The following is a 23499-nucleotide window of genomic DNA, read 5'->3' on the forward strand; positions in this document are numbered from 1 at the left end:
ACATTAAGGAGCCATTGGCGATAAGGAGCTTTCCATCGCCGTCCCGTGCTTGAAGCATGACATGATGGCCTACACGGCCGAGGGGTGCCCCACTCTCCGGGACCCCAAGTCCTGCACTAAGGCTCCTGGCTGCCCTCTTGTTCCTAGCGATGGTTCTAGCAGTTTCTACACAACCACTTTCGTTGCCCTCGCCTTCAAGACCTCCCTCCCCCTTCCAATGAATGGTGATACCACCAAGATGGGACTCTAATAGATTCAGATAAGGCGGCTCTCCTCTAGGCTGCCACTCCAAATAGAGCTAGTCCAGTATCACTCCCGCACACCATGATAATGACGGCCAGCCTGGATTCTATGTTTGGATGTTGGTGTCGAGGCCCTAGTTGGGGTTTTCAAGGAGGCCTTCGAAAAGGGCGCTGAAGATTGCGAAAACAGTGGTCAGCAGTACATCGATGCCAAGTCCAAACTCCTCGGGACTTGGAACACTCCTACCCTGAAGCGCAAGTTGACGGAAATTATCACTAAAAGCCTATGCGGTACCATGGGCCAGATTCTAACTGAAGACAGCCGCGACTAGCGTACTCTTGCTCCCACGCAGAAAGGTGTCAACATAGGCCCTAAAAGCAGGTCCTTTTTACAGCTCTAAACCAGCGTGTGCCAGAAAAACAAAACAAAAAACGGCATTGTTTTTGTTCCTCGGAGTAGCATATTGTTTTTCTTTTCCTGCTCCTTGATCATTGCTCTAACGCTTTCTCCCCAAGTTTTTTTCAAGTAGTGCTTTCTATGTACTATTAGCCCCACTATGAAACTGTGCTCCACAATAAATTCAATCCTAGTATGTAACACCGTTCTAAAGGCGGTGAAGCGCAAGTAGTTAGCAACTAGACTTTACAGGGCCCACAAGGCGGCAGAAAAAAAAAGTTGGATTGGAAATTTTCCCATCCAACGCTGGCTTGGCTGAATTGCTCGCAGGAACGGCGACAAAGCATCGTAATCTTTTTCACCGTTTTACCTGCCCAATACATCCTATTTTCAACTGCATTTTTGCCTAGCCTTCTTTTTTTTGTTCCCTGTACACATATTGCCATAATGGTTGTCAAGAGCAAGCTGAAGATGGCGCTTGCCGCCGAAAAGAATACCGATTTCAAGAAGATCAAGGAGAAGCGCCGGTTAAAGCAGCTGCACAAGACCAAGGCCACCAAGGCTGTCCGCCCCGAAGAGTCTGATGAAGAGTGGGAAGACGAAGAGCCTGAGTCTGATAGTGAGCAGGACGAAGCAGCCAACGGAATCAACTACGAGGCCCTGAACGAAAGCGACTCGGACGACTCAGAGGTCGAAATGGAGGAGAAGATCGAGAGAGTCAAGAAGACGGCGCAAACGCCCGCCACTGCTCCAGCCAAGGCTTCTAAAAACGATGAGGACGAGGACGAGGACGAAGATGAAGATGAGGAGGATATCCCCATGTCCGACCTCGAAGACCTCGATGACGAAGACAAGGAGGACCTCATGCCCCACACTCGCCTAACTATCTACAACAAGGACGCTCTTATAACCTCTCTCAACCGCATCATAGTACCCAGCGATGTCTCAGTGCCCTTCGTAAGCCACATGTGTGTCGTGTCTTCCACACCCACCGCCAGTGCTATTACCGACGTGTCGGATGATGTCCAGCGCGAAGATGCCTTCCTAGCCCAGTGTCTGGCTGCTGTCAAAGTAGCCCGTAGCAAGCTGGTCAACGACGGCGTGCCCTTTACCCGCCCCACGGACTACTTTGCCGAAATGGTCAAGTCTGACGATCACATGGAGAAGATCAAGGACAAGATGGTGGCCGAGGCGTCAGCGAAGAAGGCTTCAGCTGAGGCCCGCAAGCTGCGCGAGCTCAAGAAGTTCGGCAAGAAGACCCAGGTTGCTAAGATCCAGGAGCGTGCCAAGGAAAAGCGCGAAACTCTTGACAAGATCAAGAACTTGAAGAGAAGTAAGTTATTAATTATATTGCTGCCGCTCTGTCCTTATTCTTTGGCATTGTCCATGCTAACCTTTTCTCCCTCTTTCTTCCCCCCAAATAGAGCGCCAGGAAAACACCAACGATGTTGGCACCCACGAGGCCGACGAATTCGACGTTGCCGTCGACAACGAACTCAAGACATTCCGCAACAAGTCTGAAGCCAACGGTCGCTTCAGCGGCAACGGGCCCAACGCCAAGCGTATCAAGAAAAATGAAAAGTACGGCTTCGGCGGCAAGAAGCGCCACCTCAAGTCTGGTGATTCCACATCCTCTGGTGATCTCAGTGGTTTCTCTCAAAAACGCAACAAGGCACCCTTCAGCTCCACTAGCGCTGGTGGTGGCAAGAAGAGGGTCTCAACCCAGCGACCGGGCAAGGCGCGGAGAAAGGCCATTGCATCACGGCGGTAAAAGGTGGCATGGGGAACAAATGTAGAGACAGCTAAAGTGAGGAAGGGAACTTGGAATTCTGGTTTCTAGCTCCTGAACCCAAGTCCCGCTTTGTATGTGTTTGGATTTTTGCCGCCTTTTTTTTTCTTCTCTTCGTTTCTTTCTTATCTTGTTTTTGTAGAGTACTCTTTACATATTCTCGTGGTACCCGTTTCTTTGCAGTAGTACTGTTTGCCATTTGGCGTTGTCATGAATCAAAATAGGACGTTTCTTTGCATGTAAAATGAACCCAATAATGAAGGGCCAAAAAAAACTAAGAGGGTCCGATTTCCATATCACGTGATTCTAGTATAAGACGGTATGAGAGCGCAACACTTGAGCAACTTCAACTTCCATCTGTGTATGTATGTATGTATGTACTATTTAGCGTCTACCTACCAGTTTTCCCGGTAATACGACGGCATGTTCTGGACGGAAGGGGAGTTGGAAGATGTCGTCTTCCGACCCCTCCTCCGGGCAGTCAGCAGTTGCAGGTACTCGTCCTCTTCGAAATACTCCTATGACTTTTGAGGGTCCAGCCTTGTGGCCAGGAGATTTCTCTGGAAGACGTTGCCCCAAGGGCTTCCCCGCTGGTTGGGTGGTTGTGTTTCCAGGATTGGTTACCTGGTTCTTTTTGGCTTTTGGCGCCCTACCTATATAGTGATCTGGTCTAAGAGGCCAACGGCTGTCGGCCCTGGGTGTTGGCCCTGGCGGAGTACGTCGGTTTTGTCCTCTGTTCAGCGAGGCGGTTGCCGCATTTTTAGTAGACCCTGGGCGTCGGGAGAAAGGACCTTCCGAATTCTCTTCCGCGTCCCTTCGACATCTCCGTCCGCTATTGTCTTCTATTTTCCTTCTTTTTTTTTTTTTTTTTTAAAAAGCACTCCCTCTCTCATCTCTCTTCCCCTCTCCCCTCCGTTCGTCCCCCGGCCTCCTCGTCCCCCTCGTCCCCCTCGTCCCCTTGTTCATCCTCCTCCTTCTTTTTTTTTTTTTTTTTTTTTTGGCTATTGCATCCGCGCCGTGTGCATCCATGAGGACTGCCTTCCTCACCTATGCTGTAGGTGCTTTAGGTTCCGGTGTAGCACGCTAGCAACGTACTTTGTTGCCTTTGTGTTTTTCAGTAGCTTGTCCGTGAACCTCTGGCCCCACGGCCTTGGTAAAGTCTTGCACGTCCACATGTGTCCTCGTTCTTTCGGCTGCTTGCAGTGGATGCATTTGCGTGGGCATTGGTGATTGAAACGGTCATGGTACTGGTCAAAGTCTCCGTGTCCCGTCCTGGCTGCCAGGATGTGCCCCAGTTCCGTTCTGTCCACTCCTTTGTAGCCCGGCGTTCGAAACGGGGGCTGCATGGAATGTCCTGTAATAGGCGATATCCTTTTTGCCCTTTCCACCATTTCTCGTACTCCTCACGCAGTTGGTTTCGCCTCCACCTCTTTGCCCCTGCCAGACTGACGCGGGGTTCGCGGATGTGTCCGAGGCATCCGAGCTTGGCTTGAGCGTCGGCTTGTTCATTTCCCTCCAGGCCTACATGTCCTGGGACCCAGAGCACTTGGACGCGTCTCCTGTCCTTTCTGTTCTTCCACGTGTTTAGGATCCGTTTCGTTCTGTCAATGATGTCCTGGGAGGTACTGTTTCGCTTTTGCGGGTTGCGCAGTCGGTCGACTACTCCTTGGTTGTCCAGACATATCCAGATTTCTTCGGCGTCTGTGTGCATCACAGCCCGCTTGGCTGCTTCGCATGCCCCGTACGCTTCTGCGTCTGCAACCTCCACCCATTTGCCCAGAGCACTATGTCCTGTTTCCAGGGTGGTTCCGTCCATGGTGGTGACCCATCCTGCTCCTGTGTTTCCCTTTGCGTCTTTCGAGCCATCAGAGTATGCTATGAGTGTTCCTACAGTGGCCATGTCCACCTCCTCTCTGTGTTTCTCAGCCTCTTTCTCTTTGCTGAGCCACTTTCGAGGGGGCATGCTTAGTCCTGCGACTGTCGGTTTCAGTGTCATGTGTGTTTCCATTCTCGCCGGAAGCAGTCTTCGTAGCCTCATCACGACTGGATTGTGTGCTCCTCCTCGCAGAGTATGATCTATGTCCAGTGTGTGCCAGCGTATGGCTTCCCTTCTCCTTTCGTCCTCCCACAGGAGTTCGATCGGCGGGAGGCCTGCTGCGTGGTGCAGGCACTCTTTTGGTGTCGTGCAGTACATGGGCAGTGCTGCCCTCAGGCAGTTTCTGATTGCGACGTTAACTTTTTCCGTTGCTGTTTTTGTCGTCTCAGTTCCCATCCATGTACTCGATGCAAATAGGGCTTTGCTCAGCGCACACGCTCGGGCTGCGTTCAGCATGCATGTTGTGTCTGCTCCCTTGTAGCATCCGGCCAGGTATCTCAGGCCGTTGGCTACTCGGTTGATGCTTGCTGCCGTTCTCTCTACGTGGCCCTTGAAGAGTAGGCTAGAGTCGATGTGAAGCCCCAACCATCTCATTGGTTCCTTTGCTGGTGTGGGTTTCACCTCTCCCATTCCTTCGATTGTGACAGATGGGTTCTCGGTGATCCTCCTCCTGCCTTTAATGTGCAGGAGTGTTGACTTTCCTGGGTCACTTCCATTTGTGTAACTTTGCCTGGAAGAGACAGGCAAAAAGCTAAAAAATTGTAATCCGAGGATCTCTGAGAGATCCTTCTCCTTGACCACGATGGGATTCGAACCCACAATCTTTTGATTCGTAGTCAAACGCCTTGCCATTGGGCCACGCGGCCGGTTCCGGATTCGACGGAGAAGTTGGCGGCGATAACGGCCTAAGTTTGTAAGTACGGGGGCCGAGACAAACAAAACAACAAACTCACGACACCGACCGAAGACCCCAGAGGCAGAGGACCATCATGTCCAGCCTGCTGAGGAGCTTCGAGGCCCAAGAACGCGCCTTCAAGGAGCGCAGGGATGAAGCCAAGAGGCTCATCATCCCCCTGATGGAAGTGATCGAGACGCACTGCGCTCGAGAAGCCACCCAGACCGCCAGAGCCGTGAAAGCGGAATTCCTCGAGACGGCGGTGCGGATGTTGGAAAACATCCTCATGGGAAAGACCAGCAACACGCTGAAGAGGGATAAGAAAGGCCAGGGACAACCCAAGGAGGCCAACATGACCCCCAAGGACGCGAATGTGGCCCTCTCCTTCGCAGAGGTGGCCAAGTTAGCCGCGCAAGCAACGGCAGGCAAACAGAGCCCTGCCCCAGAACCCAAGTCCCACGAGACCGCCAAACAGGGCGGAGAGTGGCAGACTGTCACGCGCCGCAAAGCGGGTAAGACCGCGCACCCGGCACCCCGCCAGGACGACAGAATCCTGGTCCGAATCAGCGCAAGCAACAAGCTGCGCGATTGCGAGAGCTTCCTAATGACAGAGAAGCTTAAAAAGCTGGACGCAGGGCTTGGGAAAGCTCTGAAGAACGTCCAAAAGACGAAGAGCGGCTTCGCGCTCATAGCAAACAAGGACGGTCGCACCACTCTCTTGGAGAAAAGCGACAAAATCAAGAAATACCTCGGACCAGGCACCGAGGTAGCACAGGCGCTGAACACAGACGCCTACCTCATTGGCCCGGTCGTGCGCCACCTCAACGGAGGTGGCAAGGCGGTAGAGGTCACTGAGGAGATGATCAGGGTCTGCTTCGCGGAGGCCACCCGGATAGCCCCGGTCTACATGACCGAAAAAACCCGCGGCAATGAGAAGACGTTCATTGCCAAGATCCCAGCCAACGGGGCGAAGGTCCCCAGGCAACTTAGGATGGGATCGAGACTTGTCCCGGTCCGCCTGCTGGCAGAAAAACCGAAGGCGACCCCCCAGTGCACCCGCTGCTTCGGGTGGCACGACGCAAAGAAGTGCTCCAGGGCACAGCTTTGCAGACACTGCGGCTCCAGCGAGCACGAGAGCAGCAAGCACCCAGCGTGCTGCGAGGTGGAGCACCAATGTGTCTCCGCCTGCTTCATCTGCCGCGGCCCACACCCGGCAGACTCCAAGGAGTGCCCCCTTCGCAAGAAGGGAACCACCCCAGAGGAGAGACGGGTCATCAGGAAGGAGCAGCAAAAGCTCACTTCCGAAAAACGGAAGGCTTGCCCAAAGGCGAGCAAAAAGACCCCAGCACAGGCCGCAGAACAGGCGGACTCCATGGAGGCCCGAGAAGAAGGGCCGGAAACCCCGGAAGGGAACCCTCAGACGGAGGACCGGCCGGTGGAGGCGGAGGAAGCCCCGGCCCCAAGGGGCAACGAGGCCTCTGAGCCACCCATGCCGGAGCCCACCCCCAGTGCCCCTGGAGCCCAAGGCTTGAGGAAATCCGCGCGCACGAAGGCGCGTCAGGGAGAGCAGCCCCAAACCCAGTCCGTATGAGAGCGGACATAAGGGGGCGCAAGAGAAGGTGCGTGATTTGGCAGTTCAATGCTGGCAAAGGGCAGCCGAATCACCTGGCTCTGATGGAAGAGGCAGAGAGGAAAGGGGTGGATGTCGTATGCATTCAAGAACCGTATATAGGCAAACCCCTAGAAGAAATGAGGACAGTCACACACCCGGCATACAAACTCATGACTCCACTAACGCAGTGGGACACGAGGCCGAGGGTGATGACATATGTCAGAAACACAATAATGGCGACACTCGTACCCGTCTGTGACGGCGAACACGCAGATGTAGTCATAGTGGAACTGACAGGACAAGGCCTACACATTGCTAATGTGTACAACGCCAACCCGCAAGACACCTCCCGAGGAGTAGCACTGGTGCGGGCGCAGAAAACAGTGAAGGACAAGAAAATGATCCTCTGCGGTGACCTCAACCTGCACTCACACATGTGGGACAGCAGGAAAAGCGAATCGAGAGACTGCTCCTTGATCCTAGACTGGCTAAGCGAAGACGACGTCACTCTGCTCAACGAGCCAGATGACAACACCTGCTTCCACAGCAAGGAGTCCCCATCGGTGATTGACTTGGCTTTCGCGTCGAGCACTCTGCTGGGCCAGACCGGATGCACGACCAAGGTCATGAAGGAGCTCAACTGCGGCAGCGACCATTTCCCCCTCAGCACCACCATCGAAGGCATACAGATCGACGATGTAGTCAGAGCGACCCGGCACAACATGAACAGGCTCGACACAGAGAAGTTCACGAGGGCCTGCGCAAGAGAGTCTACCTCTCTAAACGCAAGGGAAGCCCTGAGGGCAGAGGACGCAGAAGAGCTCGCAGCCGGGCTGATCAAAGCGATGACCAAAGCACTCGACGAAGCGGCACCCAAGGCCCTGGGCAGAGGCACAGGCAAGAGGTGGTGGAACCCGCAATGCACGGGGGCGGTCAGAGAGATGAGGTCAGCATGGCGACAAACTGAGGCGGACAACTTCCCTGACGCGAGCTACGATGCGTACAAGGAGAAAAGAAGAGCGTTCCAAGCTGAGATCCGAACGGCGAAACGGGAGCTATGGAGACAGACCATTGAGAACATGACGGATGCCACCCATGTGTTCAGGATGGTCAACCGACTGGGGAAAACAAACCCGGCCGGAGGACTCCCCCCGTTGACCCAGGGCGGCACTACGAGAAGAACACCGCAGGAGAAGGCCGAAGCCCTTCTGGATACCCACACCCAGCCGGCGGAAGACCGCTCGAGGACGGAGGAAGAAGCCAACCCAAGGGCAAGACTCTGGGGAAAGCTAACGCCGACAGAAGTCAGAGACGCGGTCTTCCACGCCGGGAACACGGCGCCGGGAGAGGACGGCATCCCAAACACAGCTTGGAAGCTGGCCTGGCCGATCTTTGGACAGTGCGTGGTCAAGCTCTTCAACTGCTGCCTGGAAACCGGATGCCACCCGAGAGTATTCAAGGCTGCGACGATGGTGGCGATCCCGAAACCATATCGAGACAGGAGACTCCCAAGGAGCTACCGGCTGATCTCGCTACTGTCAACCCTCGGGAAAAGCCTCGAGAGAGTGATAGCGCGAAAGCTGTCGACACAGGCGATCGAACTACGGATCATCCCGCCACACTACGCGTCAGCGGTACCCAGGAGGGCGGCCACAGACCTGACCTGGAAACTGGCGGATGTCATCGTAGGGGAATCAAAGCTCAAGAAGATCACATCGCTGGTCACCTTTGATATCAAAGGCGCCTTTGACGCGGTCAAGAAAGAGAGGCTGATAGCCAGGCTGAGAAGCCAGCTATGGCCAGAATCCCTGTGCAGGTGGGTGGCGTCTTTCCTGACGGACAGGCAAGTGAGCCTTTCTGTGGAAGGAGGACTCCCAGTGGAGAGGAAAGTCGGGGGTAGCCTACCACAGGGCTCACCGGCCTCACCGATCCTCTACATGCTCTTCATGGCAGACCTCTTCAAGAAGATGCAGAGTCTTGGATACGCAGACGACGGCTTGATCTACGTATCATCACGGTCAGTTAAGGCCAACCTCCTGTCGATAGGAGAATGGCTGAGAATGGCAACGAGATGGTGCAGCGAGAACGAGCTGGAGATCGACTGGAGCAAGACGGGATTCATGCACCTGTACAAAGGACGCAAAGCCGCAGGCATGAACGAGAAACTCCAGATGCCAGATGGAACGTGGCTGGCCCCGATGGACGAAATGAAGTGGTTGGGGGTCTGGTGGGATCCTAGCCTGAGTTTCAATAAGCACTGCAAAGAAACGATGGCGAAAGCCCGAAGGACCATCAACGTGCTTCGACGCCTCAGCAGAGTCTACTTCGGAATTCCACCAAAGTCCGCTTTGCAGGTCATAAGAGCCTGTGTGGTGCCTCAGCTGACGTACGCGGCCACCACATGGTACCCTATGGCAAGCAAGACAGCCCTGGACAAGCTGGAGGTTGTGCTAAGAGACGGAATCCGGGCAGCCTTGCCGGTCTACAAGACTACGAACAAGCCGAGTCTATACAGGTTCGCGGCTTTCCCAAGCCTCAGGTTAATCTGTCAAGAAATGATACGGGCGGGTGGGATACGCGCATACACATGCAACACAGACCATCCCCTGCACATAACAACGATAGACGGCACCATAGACAAGGCAAAGGCAATGCTTCCGTTCCCGATCAGAGATACCGACAAACTCCTGCCAGAGGGGGAGGGCCCGCCCGACCCACTAGCAGAGAAACTGAGCAAGGAAGAAGCGGCCAAGGCCCATCTTAAGCTGCTCGAGAAGGAATCTCAGGACACAATCTGGGTCTACTCAGACGGTTCGCGTGACAGCGACGGGAACACTGGTGCGGGCTGGGCCGTTTACCACGGAGGCAAGACCCTGGCGCAAGGCTCCGGGGCATGCGGGAAATACAGGGAAGTGGCGGACGCGGAAGCGATCGCAGCCCTCAGAGCAGTCAGGATCGCAGCAGAAGTTGCTCCACCACAAGCAGAGGGTCTGAATCTGTGCGTGGACAACCTAGGAGTAGCGAAGCGCATCAGCAAGCGAATGAGGAAGCCAGGCACTTCCCAACTCGAGGTCGACGAGATCCGGCGCATCCTTGCAAAGTGGGAAGGCGGAACGGAATGCCTCTCGCTGGACAAGCCGGTCGGCAGGGTACACTGGGTCCCAGGGCACTGCGAAGTCCCAGGGAACGAAGTAGTGGACCAGCTGGCCAAAGCGGGATGCAAGAGTTCGGATCTGCTGGTTCCAGAGAGGACGATGTCTCTGGCGGCGGCGAGACGCTGGAAGAACGATGCATTCAGGGCCGACTTCAAGGACTGGATGATAGACAACTGCCCAAACACCGACCACCTTGGAGGGGCGCTGGGAATCCCAAAGCCATATAAGCTGGACTGGATGAGAGGGCTGAACCGAGGCACCGTCGCGAGAATCTTGGCGGCGCGCTCCAAACACGGCGACTTTGAGGAGTACCATACCAGGTTCAACCACCAGGACGCCGAGACAAAGTGCCAAGTGCCAAACTGCGGCAAACCGAAGGATTTCAGTCACCCATGGGAGTGCATAGGCAACGCCACGAGACTGGCGGGGAGGTTCGTAAAGAAACTCCTCAGAGAGGATAGGTCCTGTAAGTACCTAGCGGAAAAACTAGACCCTAAATGGAGGGCGTGTCGAGTAGACACATGACAGGGGACGGGCTAGCACGGAGGGAGGAGGGGCGTTTAGACGGGGTTTTCATTTTGTTTTCTGTTTTATGTTTTCTGCTTCCTGTTTTTTTTTTTTTTTTCTCCTTTTTGTTTCTGACGACTACAGACGGAAGACGAGTAACAAGCTTGCTTGGGAGCATACGAGCTTCTCTCGTCCAAAACCCGTGGTCAGCCCTGCAGAAGGGTTAATTCTGTCCGGTAACCAATCCGGCGTCGTTTGATCTCAGTGATTCCAGTAGACGTTAAATAAATTCAAATTCAAATTCAAATTTTTTGCACTGCTGACTCAACTCTCCCTCTTACAACCCTCGGGGGGGTACCTTTGAGGTCTGGTGCCTCCCCTTCTTCCGGGCTGCTGGAGGACGACGTCTATGACACTGATAAGCGTCTTTCATTCTTTTCTTCTTCTTTGACTCTGTCATGGATCTTGACAATGAGCTGTGGAGCCTTGAGGCCGCACTTACCCAACTTTGAGGATAACCTCGTCGTCGACTCGCCCCCTTTTTCACGACAACTTTTGCGATCGCCAACTCCTCATCGCCGCAACACCACTCCAACTCAAGGAGTTCACCTTCATGCTCAGGACTGAATTTTGAGAGTTCACACAGTCCGCACCTTTTTCTTTTGTTTTGTTTTCTTTCTTGCGCTCCTCTGTCCTCGGATAGACTGGTGACTGTGGCATGTCACTAGAAAGGGGGCTGTCTCGCGCCTCATCCACACGCGCAAGGCAGCGGCCACCAGAAAAGCGGAAGGATATATCACGAGCCCTCGGATGCTCACACAGTCTGGTTTTTTCTCGTCTTTGGGGGGGTTTTCCCAGGCTGCACTGGACGCTGCCGTCTTGCTCTCGTGATTTTCACGACTTCAGGAAGCGTGGCAGGTTTTTCAGAGGAACGAATGTTTGTGGGGAAGTTGGGGGTTAGCCCCACTACTTCTGGGCTTAGGGTATATCTGGGGATTTCCTTTTTTTTTTTTTCTTTTTTTTTTCTTTTTGTTTCTGACGACTACAGATGGAAGACGAGTAACAAGCTTGCTTGGGAGCATACGAGCTTCTCTCGTCCAAAACCTGTGGTCAGCCCTGCAGAGGGTTAATTCTGTCCGGTAACCAATCCGGCGTCGTTTGATCTTAGTGATTCCAGTAGACGTTAAATATATTCAAATCAAATCAAATCAAAGCATGGAGCCAAAGGTTCGCGGACAAGCTCCTTAAAAACACGAAAGCGACATGTTATGTCGCCAACGTGCTTCGCCGCAACCTGAGGCTCTTTAAAGAGAAACAACAACCCGAGCCCGAGCTGAGCTGTCTGGACACCACAGAGGCAACCCCCCCTCAAGAAACGCGGAGAGGCAGGTCACTGCCACCGCAGACTACAGGGGAGCGATCACAACAAGGGCAGCCTAGGATGACACAACCAACTCCGAGACAGCAAGGGCAACAACGAAGAAGGGGACGAGGAGGGCGAAGTTGAGGGAGAATGGAAGGGCAAGAGAGAAGAGATGGGATGAGGAAACGTTTGCAGGACAGGAAGGAGATGTCGAAGAGGGCTCCACGAGAAGGTGCGGAAGGAGCTCTGCTACCGGCCACCAGCATAACGGGAAAAAAGATTAAACGATGCGGCAACAGCCATGCATATAGAAGGACAAAACCGCCGTACTCCGCCGGGGGCCTTTTAGACTAGTTGACACGCGGTCGTCGCAGACCAAAAACACCAGGAACCATACCCAACAAGGACGCCTTCAGGCAACAGCAGGCGGAAAAGCCTTCTGGCTGCTAAGCCGAGCCCTAAAAAGCATAGGAGATACTTGAAGCCGACGCACACCTGCAACCGGTGACTGCCCAAAAGCGGTAGTGGAAGACGACATCAACCACGCTGCTTCCGTCCCGCTGTATTGCTATGGAAGACCAGTAGGTAGACGTTAAATGGTTGTAGGTTGTAGGTTTTAGGGTTCATGGTCACATGACAATCTGACCCTGACCCCGTTCTGAGATAGACTTACGAAGCACCAGCTTCGGAAGTCTGTCACAGAGTTTGCTTCCTTCTCCATCAAGCTTTTAGAATCAGAGAATCGACATACATTTTTAGGATAGCTATTCATACGAGACTCACGTATCTATATGCATCAACGTGAGTGATTATAGCGCTTGTTTACTGTGGTCAATAAGCTGCAGGGTTACAACTTGTTGCGTGGCGCGGTATACATGTTAAGTGGCGTCCCATACGTGCCCCACTTATCCGAACCTATTGTGGCTGATCACGTGACATGATTGACACCACAATACAAAAGGAATAGTTCCAGGTCGTAGCATAGACTTAAACCCTTTAATAAACTAACTGATTCAACATTTAAGATCTATTCTACACAACTGCCGTATCATAGACGCAGGCGTAACACCCACATGGTGCAAACAAACAAAAGACCCACATTTCATGCTGTGAAACAACAGTAGGTAGACGTTAAATATAAATAATACAATAACATCAAAAATGTCAGGCCTTCTTTGAATCTTGGTTCTCACCCTCATTTTGTATTCACTTGTCGAGGCCTCAACCCTGACTCTGCATTATAGCCCTTGCCTTGTTATTTTTATTTTTACTACTTGAACAGAGAAAGCACTGCTGGAACCTTACTATTGGATGCCCTAGTTTCGACGCTTCACACCACCAGCCTAACAACAACTTTATCGCCACAAGTGTCACGTGATGCGTTGCGTCTGCCTTGTTTTGTATTGTTACTTTCCATCTCAGTCCTTCAATCTTGTCTGCTGAACCCATCGCCGCGCTGCACTTTGGTTCAAAATGGCCTTCACAAAACAGCAGATCAAAATCATTTCAGAAAATCCTCTCGAAAATACGCTTGACCATCTTCGAGAAAGATTACGCGTCGACGTCGACAATCCACTGCACAAAGATATCCTAGACCTCCTAGGAGCTCTTTTTGTATCTGAAGCAGCATTCTGTCTTCCTTCTCCTGATGGAAACGGTAACATGGCGGGAAAATTATCATCAATTCCAGATAATGTCCGAAGTGGTGCAGTTGGACTCGACGAATTTCGTCCTCTTGTCCGCCATGTCGTTGACAAATCTGCTGACACCGACATCTGGGAAGCTGTATTCAACATCATCAACAGCCTCAGCGCCCTCACTCCTCCCCCCTCCAGTGTCGCTCTGAAATCCAAAGAAACACCCACGAAGCCCAGCTCGAGCCGACTTGCCGATAGCGAAACGCGTGTTATTGTCGAAGCAGAGCTTTTCGAAGAGATAAAGAATTGCACCTTTCGTAATGTAGAGGGTTTCTGGGAGAAATTCTTTAACTCTGAGAGCTGGTGCATAAAACAACAGGCAATGCTCAAGAAGGTGTTGACCGCACACAATGGAAAGAAATGGAAGGCCTTTCCGAAGGTGCCTGACGAAGAGCCGGTCCGGCGCTGGCTTCAGTCTCTGGCAAAGCGCTTCTTGAAGCAGGCGCCATATAAGTTCCACACCACCAAGACCGCCAATCAGTTCCAAGAACGAAAAGGACAGGTGGACCTTTTCTTGCAGAGGCCAGCTGCGGAAGGGGGCGATAAATTTTCCTACAAGGACGTCCTTGTTGTGGGGGAGCTGAAGAAGTCCTACGACACAGGAAGGTTCAAGGCCAATTTCCTCCAGCTGACACGCCATGTTCGGAGTGTCTTCGCTGACCAGCCGACTCGCCGATTTGTCCACGCCTTTTCTCTTTGTGGTTGCAAAATGGAACTTTGGATCTTCGATCGGTCAGGGGCGTACAGCTCGGGTACGTTCGACATCCACAGCGAGCCGAAAATGCTTGCGCGTGCCCTTGTTGGCTATGCTACAATGGATGATGATACGATGGGGCTGGATACGTTCATAGAGCATCAGGATGGGCATTGCTACGTCACCTTGGATGATGCAAATGGCAAAGAAACAAAACACCGGCTGGACAAACTAATGATTCGACAGAAAGCCATTGTGTGTCGCGGGACGACATGCTACGAAACGCAGGACAGCCATGTGGCTAAATTTTCGTGGACATCGGATAAGCGGAAGCTTGAGGTCGAACCACTGAAACAGGCGGAAGCGATGGGTGCCAAGGGCGTGGCCAGGGTTGTGGCACATCGTCGAATCACCACTATCGCAGAGATGCGGGAGGGACTCCAATTCCCTGCACCCCACCATTTTCAGGCTGAGGACATTCAGTTTGACGATCTACCAACAACTACGAGTATGTCAAGCAAGCGCAAATCTTCAGCTGATTGCACTTCTGGCAATGCATCTGGGTCAAAGAGGCGGCGGTCTAGCAATACGAAGCCGAGTTTGTACACACCTGGCGAGGATCTGTGGGAGAACAGGATCTACTCCTGCCTTGTCGTATCACCAGCCGGTCGTGTCATCAGCGACTTTAGAACCATCAAGGAATTGCTGGAATCTGAGCGGGATGCGATCAAAGCGCATCGGTCTCTCTATGTGACTGGTAAGATCTTGCACCGCGACATCTCTCCGAACAACATTATTATCACCAACCCCGAAACAGCCAATGGCTTCAAGGGCATGCTCATCGATCTTGACTTGGCCAAAGTACTAGACAGTGAACCGAGCGGGGCACGGCACCGGACTGGCACGATGCAGTTTATAGCGATAGAGGTACTGCGCAAAAAGGATCACACCTACCGCCACGACCTCGAGTCGTTCTTCTATGTCTTGCTTTGGATGTGCGCACGCCAAGCATGGAGTAATGGATTCGCTGGTAAAGAGAACCCGCCCAAATATAGCAGCCTCCAGAAATGGGAGATTGGGAGATTCGAAGATATAGCACAAATTAAGCTAGGTCATATGACTGTGAATGGTCTTGAAGATATTATGGAGGAATTTCCAGAGGCGCTGGATGTCGTGAAGCCGGTCTGCCTGAAGATAAGGAAGATCCTTTTTCCTTTTAACAAGGACGAGCATATGAGCGTTGGAACACCTATCGGAGATCCAGACCAACTTTACAATCCTATAATAGCTGCCTTGGACGAGGCTATCAGCAAGCTTTAGCTAATGTCAAACAATTATTTTACCACCACATGCAGAGATATGTGACCTTGTAGGAAGGAAGTCATGATGGTAAACAGCTGGGTAAGTGAATATGTCGCTGTCATCTGACAGTTGAAGGCGTAAAGCCTCCATCGCCATACTTGTCCAGTGCAATGCATTCCTATACCACATGTCTAATCGAATCCTTCTTTGACAGCATTTACACAAATCCCATCACTGCTTTTCATTACTTATCTTTCCCACGCATGTCGCCGGTTTTAATCTCATTCTTGTAGAGGCTCGATCAAGTGGCTTACGAGTTAGTGGGGGGCATGTAGGCCGCAAACCTTGGTTATAAGTCAACGCTGTGGCCTCTCGGCGTCTTGGCAGAAGCTTGACAATACCGCAAAAAGTCTTGCAAAGACACAGAAGGGGAGGATTAGACATGGCCATTTGTCGGCTTCTAAGCCATGTGTGTGCAATGGCTATAGTAGGGCGGGAGAGGCTAATCGACGGGACTTGGCTAGAGTCGAGCGACAATCTCTAAGGGTGGATGGATCACACTGCTTGCCTGTAGCAAGCCTATGGGGGCATCATTCTCCGCGCAGTAAGATCTACTACACATGGCAGGTAGCTGAAGCTGAAGATATGTGCTGTTCATGCTGCCCTTGAACCACGAGCAGATCGAATGGAAGGGGAAGAGAGAAGGGAGGGAAGGAGGAAACGTTTGCAGGATAGGAAGGAGATGTCGAGGAGGGCTCCATGAGAAGGTGCGGAGGGAGCTCTACTACCGGCCACCAGCATAACGGGAAAAAGATTAAACGATGCGGCAACAGCCATGCATATGGAAGGGCAAAACCGCTATACTCCGCCGGGGCCTATCCCCCGTGCTGAAAGCCGGCGGCCTTTTAGACTAGATTACACGCGGTCGTCGCAGACCAAAAATACCAGGTACCCAATCCTGAAACCCCGCACGCCCTAGGGCTATGCTGGACAGAGAGCCATCCTGGCCCAAGCGCCGGACCCTAAAAAGTCATAGGAGGCGCTCGAAATCCAAGCAAACCTGCAATTGCTGACCGCCCAGGAGTCACTGGAAGATGACATCAGCCAGCGGCTCCTGTCCGGAATATGCCGTCGTATTACTGCGAAATAGTTGGTAGGTAGACGTAAAATAATGCAATACAATACGGGAGGTCCCAGGACACCGTAAGCGCCGGAGAAAAAAAAAAGCGTTGTTTGATCTTAGTGATTCCAGTAGACGTTAAATGTATTCAAATCAAATCAAGTCAAATCTCAGGACACCGCAAAGTCCCGGAGAATGAAGCAGCCAATCAACTAGCAAGAGCGGGCTGCAAGAGCGAAGGCCTTTTGGTTCCAAGGGCGATCACGACTATGTCACTAACAGTAGCGAAACGATGGAGGAACGACACAGAGGTGCGGTCGCCTGGATCCTGCCAGCGCAGCCCGGGCACGGCGACTTCGATTAATACCATGTGCAGCTCAACCCCGTGGATGCAGAGATACGGTGCCCAGTCCCAGGCTACGAGCAATCCAAGACTTTCGGTCGTCCGTAGGAATACCGAGGTAACGACACGAAACTGTTCACGAGATTTGTGTGGATGCTTTTTGTAGAAGACGGGAGTTGCAGGTATCTAACAGAGAAATTCGAACGCAAGTGGAGGGTATGCCATGGGCCCCAATAGGCGCACACGGCTGGCGACGCCTACATCCGCCTCCCCCCATTCCTATTTTCGCCTCCCCCCCCTGTTTTTTTTTTGGATTACATAACCAATTTTAGCTTATACACCAAATACACCAGAGATGGAGTCAGACGCTGTATCAAACGCTTTCAATGCTGTAAATGCAAACAACACAGCAGATGATGTAGCAGACAACTCGGAGGCGCTACAAATCAGACAATTTCCTGACGATATCCTCCCCCTTGAAGGGATTTACGAGTCCAGTTACTTCAAGAGACAAACCAGAATCTTTCCCTTCAATACTTTCATCCCCATTGGCATCTAAAACGAAACCAACTTCAGCAACAGCCTATTTTAGAGCCATGGAGATGCCTGGCTTTCAGAGCACCCACTCAGCCGGTTACAAGTACGAGGCGTGAGCTGTCTGGATTTGAGACTGTTGAGCCTAGGAGAAGGAAAGCATCAAAATGTAGCAAGTGTCATCAAGTTGGCCATATAATGACTTCAAATGCATGCCCCCTTAGGTATTCAGAGCTTCAAAATACATAATTTCCACTACATTATTTACCTCTATCTAGTATGTATGTATGTATTTTTTAATGTACCTCTATCTGGTGTATTTACGACATCTGCGTTGCTAGGAAGGGCCCAAAACACTGCTCACATACGCTAAAATTGGTTATGTAATCCAAAAAAGCAGGGGGGGGGGCGAAAATAGGAATGGGGGGAGGCGGATGTAGGCGTCGCCGCAGTGTGCACCTATGGGGCCCCGGCAAGGCTATGGACATGTTTTCTAGGATGTGAGAGCGCCGAGCTACAACTTGTTTTATTACTCTTCTTTTATATTGGTTCTACATCTTGTTCACTGCCCTATTTTGCCTTGTTCTTTTGTATCACAACCACGAGAGAGCGCAAACGAGCAACAAGTTAGCCTAGGAGTAATTGCGCTTCGCTCGTCAAGACTCTATAGCGAACATTGCAGGGCTAATTCTGTCCCGTAGCCAGGCCGGCGTCGTTTGATCCCTGTGATTCCCGTAGACGTCAAGTGTTACGGGTGAGGCGCAATGCTATGATTCGTATAAGATCTTTATTGATTGATGGGGAGGGAAAGGAGTCTATCTAGAAGGTTGTGCTGGTGAGCAGGGTGAAATACTTCACTTACCCCCTGCGTTTCTGCCCACCTTCACCGCCTTCCATATTCAGTACTAAACTGCAATATCAAGTATATTCCAGCTCAATTTCAGGAGCCGCAAATTCCGGCATACTGTTGCAAAATAACAGCAGGTAAGCATCAACATACAAGCCAGCACGTAAAGGACCAAGATCGTTTTGGTATCAGCTATATTAAAATTCCGAAAATCCAAGCTGCCAATTCCAACGCTCTACTGGTTCACTATATCCACATGTTCACAAGACAAGCACTTTAGCCAAAAAAAAAAACAAGACAATCAGCATTATAGCCCCTGCGTGCAAATATAAGAATAAGTCGCTCAGATAGTTGGCTCTTCCATAGGAACAAGAAGCGAAGCCATAGAATAACAGAACGGAAAAAAAGACGAGGGCAACCAGCGTAAAAAGAGGAGGCCCAATGGAGATAAGACTGGACAACAGAGAAATCAAAAGAAAACAAAAAGAGGGTAAAAAGCAAAACAAGGCAAAAACCACCGCCAAGCCTCCAAGTCCCAGACGTAAAGGAGGAAAGATAACAGTCAACAGTAAGAAAGAGAAGAACAACAAGTGGAGGGGATACAGTAGGAAAGGATATCGGTAGTAAAGACATCGAGTGCAGTCAGGACATTGCTGACGTAGCTCAGCCACACACAGGAAGGATATGAAGCCTCGAGAGGTTTGAAGCACCAAGTAGAATAGGCCAAGAATGTAATAAAGGCAAGATGAAGTGGAGAGGAATAGATGGATGCCAAAATAAGTATGAAGAACAAAGAGCAGAATAGAAGCGAGGGTATTATAAACATCTCAAAAATGATGGAGGAAATGAGGAGGGCAAAAAGAAAAAGAAATATAACAATAATGAAAAAGAAAATAATAACGTGGGAATATGGTGGTGAGATAGCGGTAGAGGAAACAAGACGAGCGACTCATACCTGAGTATTCCCTCATAATGTCCCTCTTTTCTTCCTCCTCTGCCTGCCTCTGCTTCTGTCTACCTACTTTCCAAGACCTTTCAAACACAAATCTTGAGCCCTAAAAACGCAAGCAGAACAGGTAATGAGAAGGATGAATGAATATAGGTAGATCAGGCGTGACAGGAGGCCAGGCAATAGAGGAATGAATAAAATATGTAAGGAAAAAAAATAAGAAAAATAAGAAGAACGAAAAAGCAAGGCTGGATGTAAATCGATGCTAGGAGATGGAAGATAAAAAATAAAACACAAACAACAACGGACCAGAGATGATGAAGAGGAGATAGTAGAAAAGTATGGAGGTTGAGCAGCACGGGTTGAACGGAACAAGACCTAGGTCACCGATCGATAGCTAGGTCAGCCTAGAGACGATACAAGCAGCCAGCACACAGTCTAGTACTTGTTCATATATATTTTGTTGTTTTTGAGTTTACTGCGACGCAGCAACACACCAATGTCTGTGGAAAGCCCATGCGCTTTTCTGACACTCCTTACTGCAGTACTTGGTTCGTCGGCAACGGCGGCACTTTGCAAACTGTCGTGTGAACTCTTCCCACTTGCCACATTGGTAATAGGCACATTGGCGGATGCCGCCCCGGGAGTCATCTTTCCGGCAAAGGTTACGCATGACAACACCAGCCCAGTACTGCATATCAGGACTGTGATGTCTAACAGTGAACTTCTCTACCAATGGGAAGATGTTGAAGTCATCCGGCAATAGATACTCCTCCTCCTCATCTTGGTCCCCGTGGTCGTGATGCTCATTCTCACAGTCGTCATTCTGATGGTGGTCGTGCTTATGTACATGTTTATGCTTGGGCTTCGATGTGGGCTGGTAGGAATGTTGGCTCGAAAACATGAGGGTGCTGGCATTACCAGAGTTGTTGGAGAGTCCGCTAGAAGAGTCGCTCGGGTCATCGTCAAAGCGGAGATACTCCTTACCAATCTTTAGTTTCGGGACAAGATGGCTGTGCTGAAAATAAGAGCGAAGACCGCAGTATTTGCTGACGTAAGCAAGCAACTGTAGAGACATCAAGACATCCTCTTCGCGAGGAATGACAGCCAGCATCTGAGGGTCATTGAGGACAGATGCTCGGGAGTCGGCAAGGAATCGAGGCACAGAGCCGGTTGTGTTAGGTTGCGACGTGACAGGCAGGGGTGCCACTCGAGGGTTGACATTAGTAGTCTCCCCTGGCACAGGATCAACTTGGATGCCAGTGGGATCATGAGTAATGTTGAAAACGGTGGCATCCTGGTTCTCAGAGACCACTTCAGGTACAGTTACAGCAAGATCCATGCCCTCTTGGCCAAGCAGCTCTGTATGCTCCATATTGACATCCTGGATGCCCACCGGAAGCTGAGCGGTGTTCTGGAGAATAGTAGTATCATCAGTTCCAGTCATGACAATATCACGCGACTCATCGGCAGCGCCCTCATTACCAGAGGAATTTTCTGACTCGGCGATCGAGGCCTGCGGTCGGACAATAGTGCGAGCAACAGGGGCAAGGGCATCACGAGTGGCATCCTGAAGGCGAAGGGGCGAGACGCCAGCAGCACCGGGCATGTCCGCGGCAGCCGCAGTAGCAGCCCCTGGACGAAGATGTGGGGGGACTGGGGTAGTAGGTGAGATGGGCCGAGATGCTAAGCGAGCCAAAACACTTTCAAGATCTGTAGCAGCAGAGCCCAACGGCTGAATTATGGGTCTAGACCCCATGCCGGGTGCAGTCATGGCACGTTCGGGTCTGGAGCCGCTAGCTGTCCGAGGCTGGCCCGAGGCAACAGAGAGTTGGGCGGATACGGTCGAAAGACCGTTGACGATGTGAGCTTGTGTGTATGCCATGCGGTCGGCACGGCGTGATTCTAGGGGGCGGAGGATGGCAGTAGGGTTGGAGTTGGAGTTGGTACTGATACTGTTGTTTACAGCCTGAGAGCCGGTGTAGGAAGCTTCATTGGTGCTTCTGGGGGAGGATCGGCTGGGGCTCACACGAGCGTTGCCGCCGTAAGATCCCGACACGTCAATGGCAGGCGGCACGGGCCCTCTGCGGCCAGAACGAGGCTCTAGGAGGTTTGAAGATGTTGTAGTGGCAGCCGACGTCAGCGATGTGGCCAGCAGCTGGGCTTGGGGCGTGATGACAGGAGCGACAGGGGTGGATGCGGAGATGGAAGTTGAAGTAGAGGTAGAGGTAGAAGCAGAAGTAGAAGTAGAGGTGGAGGTGGAGGTGGAGGTGGAGGTGGAGGTGGAGGTGGAGGTAGAGGTAGAGGAACGATGATGGTTGAGAGCGATAGCCGTAGGGACAGCAGTAGTTCGCAAGGAACGAGAGGGCCCAGTTGGGTGGCCATGGGGGTGATTGCCGTGGTTGTGGCTACGGTGGTGATGATGGTGGTGATGGTGATGCTCGGCTATGGCCTTTTTCTTCTGCTCCTCTTTTTCCTGGCACTTGTCGACAAGGCGGATGTAGTTTTCAAGGATTGTTGCAATCACAGGCACGACATCAGCTTCGACGACGCGAGTGCGGACGGCTTCAGTACCTCGAACGCCAATATTGACTACACACTGGAAGGCAAGGTTCCACTTCCACATGGCCATAACATCAGTGCTACGACCCTGCTTGAGGATGCAGATGAGGCGTTCGATGCCGCCATCGACAGTGAGAATGTCTCGAATGCGAGCCGATGAAGTAGTGAGATAGGCGAGATGATTAAGGGAGTTGATGAGAGGCAGGGTGGAAGTGCAGTCGAGAGCGCGACGGTCATAAAGGGCGGTGGTAATCCCGACCGACGCCTTGTTGACGTTTGGGATGCTGAAGTTGACTTCCCTCATGATGGCGGGAGAGTCGTGATGTCGTGTTTATCTTCTGATGGTTGTGTCTATGTAGGGATAAGAAGACGTGTTGTTGTTGGTAGTGGTGGTGGTGGTGGTGGTGGTGATGTCTTGTTTTTTATCTCGGAGTTTCGTATCCTGTATCTCGAGACTTGATTATGTTTTTTTTTGGTATGTATCCACGACTTGGTCGGTCAATTAGTCAGTTGGCCGGCCGGTCGGTCAATCAGTCACGGATCAGGAGGAGGCTGATATATCGGGCAAAGGGGGTTAACTGATTAGTTTGTACCTGTTGATGTTTTAAAGGCACAAAAGAATGAAGCAGCGATTTAGGTCAAAAGGGGAGTGAGAAAGAAGAGAAGGAAAGAAAAAGAAATGTAGATCGACTAAGAAGATGAAGTTGATCAAGCAGCCTGGCGATGGGGATGAAGCAACGAATGCAAAAGAAAAAAAAAAGGCCTCTCACAAACTTGACGAAGAACGAAAAGAAGGAAAAAGGGAAGAAAAAAAAGGCAGGCAGGGAATTGTGAATGAAGATGGAGATGGAGGCCAAGGCGTCAAAAAAGCGTCCTTTTCTTGTTCCGTCACAAGGAGGCAAGTTGAGACGGTGACTAATGTTAAATCGGGGGGGCAAAGACAACAACAATGCAAGGTCAACTAGAGAGAGAGAGAGAAGAAAATAAATGGCCAGTAATAAAAGCGATGCCTACAACAACTACACCAGATTAATTGCTCCTGGACTCTACGAACAAGAGATAAAATCGTCGGCGGAGCACAAAGGAAATGAAAAAAAATTACAGGGCCAGAAGAGCCAGAAGATAGAGGATTAGAAGTCCAAGTCTGCTATACTGTTGCTGCTGCACTACAGCACATGCCCACACTGGCAAGGCTGTCGGTGCTTAGCCTACCTGACTTGGACTGCACTGCACATATCTACCCAAAACCCAAGCCTACCTAAATGCCCAGAGCCCAAACCTAAAGTCCGCACGCACCCAGCCCAAGTTCAACCAAACAAAAATGCTAGCAGCAAGCAGCAAGCCACCACCAGCCAGTTAGTTAACAAGCACGCACGCGCAACAACTTGTCCTCGCCTCCCACCCCCCCGGCTTCGTCTGGTGAAGCAAAACAAAGGAGAAACGAGGCTGGTAAGGGAGTTTGTGATTCTAGGGTTCGTTAGGGTTATGAGTATATTGACGCCAATTTCTTTCTTCTCACATGGAGAAAAAGGAAAGAGAAACAAGGCACAAAGGCACACAGACATGCGGACACACGCAATTACTTGTCACCTAAGAAATCCAAGTCCGTGACAAC

The 23499-nt window shown here is 51.5% G+C and overlaps 7 protein-coding genes across 7 annotated transcripts; 5 read left to right on the forward strand and 2 right to left on the reverse strand.

The window, feature by feature from the left end:
- Positions 1-61: 61 nt before the first annotated feature.
- Positions 62-574, forward strand: HOO65_090081 (Chitinase 1; the record flags this gene model as incomplete). The annotated part of the gene is made up of 2 exons (XM_071004624.1): positions 62-224; positions 342-574. The coding sequence occupies 2 exons, from the start codon at positions 62-64 to the stop codon at positions 572-574; spliced, it is 396 nt and encodes a 131-aa protein (XP_070855967.1).
- Positions 575-1086: 512 nt separating this feature from the next.
- On the forward strand, positions 1087-2410 carry HOO65_090082 (rRNA-processing protein EBP2; the record flags this gene model as incomplete). Its single annotated transcript, XM_071004541.1, has 2 exons — positions 1087-1972; positions 2064-2410. The coding sequence occupies 2 exons, from the start codon at positions 1087-1089 to the stop codon at positions 2408-2410; spliced, it is 1233 nt and encodes a 410-aa protein (XP_070855968.1).
- Positions 2411-3542: 1132 nt separating this feature from the next.
- HOO65_090083 (putative double-stranded RNA/RNA-DNA hybrid binding protein) lies at positions 3543-5156 on the reverse strand (the record flags this gene model as incomplete). The annotated part of the gene is made up of 1 exon (XM_071001594.1): positions 3543-5156. The coding sequence occupies one exon, from the start codon at positions 5154-5156 to the stop codon at positions 3543-3545; it is 1614 nt and encodes a 537-aa protein (XP_070855969.1).
- Positions 5157-5293: 137 nt separating this feature from the next.
- On the forward strand, positions 5294-6790 carry HOO65_090084 (Endonuclease/Exonuclease/phosphatase family protein; the record flags this gene model as incomplete). Its single annotated transcript, XM_071001595.1, has 1 exon — positions 5294-6790. The coding sequence occupies one exon, from the start codon at positions 5294-5296 to the stop codon at positions 6788-6790; it is 1497 nt and encodes a 498-aa protein (XP_070855970.1).
- Positions 6791-7044: 254 nt separating this feature from the next.
- On the forward strand, positions 7045-10491 carry HOO65_090085 (putative double-stranded RNA/RNA-DNA hybrid binding protein; the record flags this gene model as incomplete). Its single annotated transcript, XM_071001596.1, has 1 exon — positions 7045-10491. One exon carries the CDS (start codon positions 7045-7047, stop codon positions 10489-10491), a length of 3447 nt encoding a protein of 1148 aa, XP_070855971.1.
- A 2818-nt stretch (positions 10492-13309) lies between these two features.
- HOO65_090086 (serine/threonine-protein kinase Sgk2) lies at positions 13310-15547 on the forward strand (the record flags this gene model as incomplete). Its single annotated transcript, XM_071001597.1, has 1 exon — positions 13310-15547. One exon carries the CDS (start codon positions 13310-13312, stop codon positions 15545-15547), a length of 2238 nt encoding a protein of 745 aa, XP_070855972.1.
- A 4250-nt stretch (positions 15548-19797) lies between these two features.
- HOO65_090087 (MYND-type zinc finger protein samB) lies at positions 19798-22188 on the reverse strand (the record flags this gene model as incomplete). The annotated part of the gene is made up of 1 exon (XM_071001598.1): positions 19798-22188. One exon carries the CDS (start codon positions 22186-22188, stop codon positions 19798-19800), a length of 2391 nt encoding a protein of 796 aa, XP_070855973.1.
- Positions 22189-23499: the final 1311 nt, after the last annotated feature.

The sequence above is a fragment of the Ceratocystis lukuohia genome (genome assembly GCF_044167205.1).
Source record: "Ceratocystis lukuohia strain C4212 chromosome Unknown Supercontig9_pilon, whole genome shotgun sequence".
NCBI classification, from domain to species: domain Eukaryota; kingdom Fungi; phylum Ascomycota; class Sordariomycetes; order Microascales; family Ceratocystidaceae; genus Ceratocystis; species Ceratocystis lukuohia.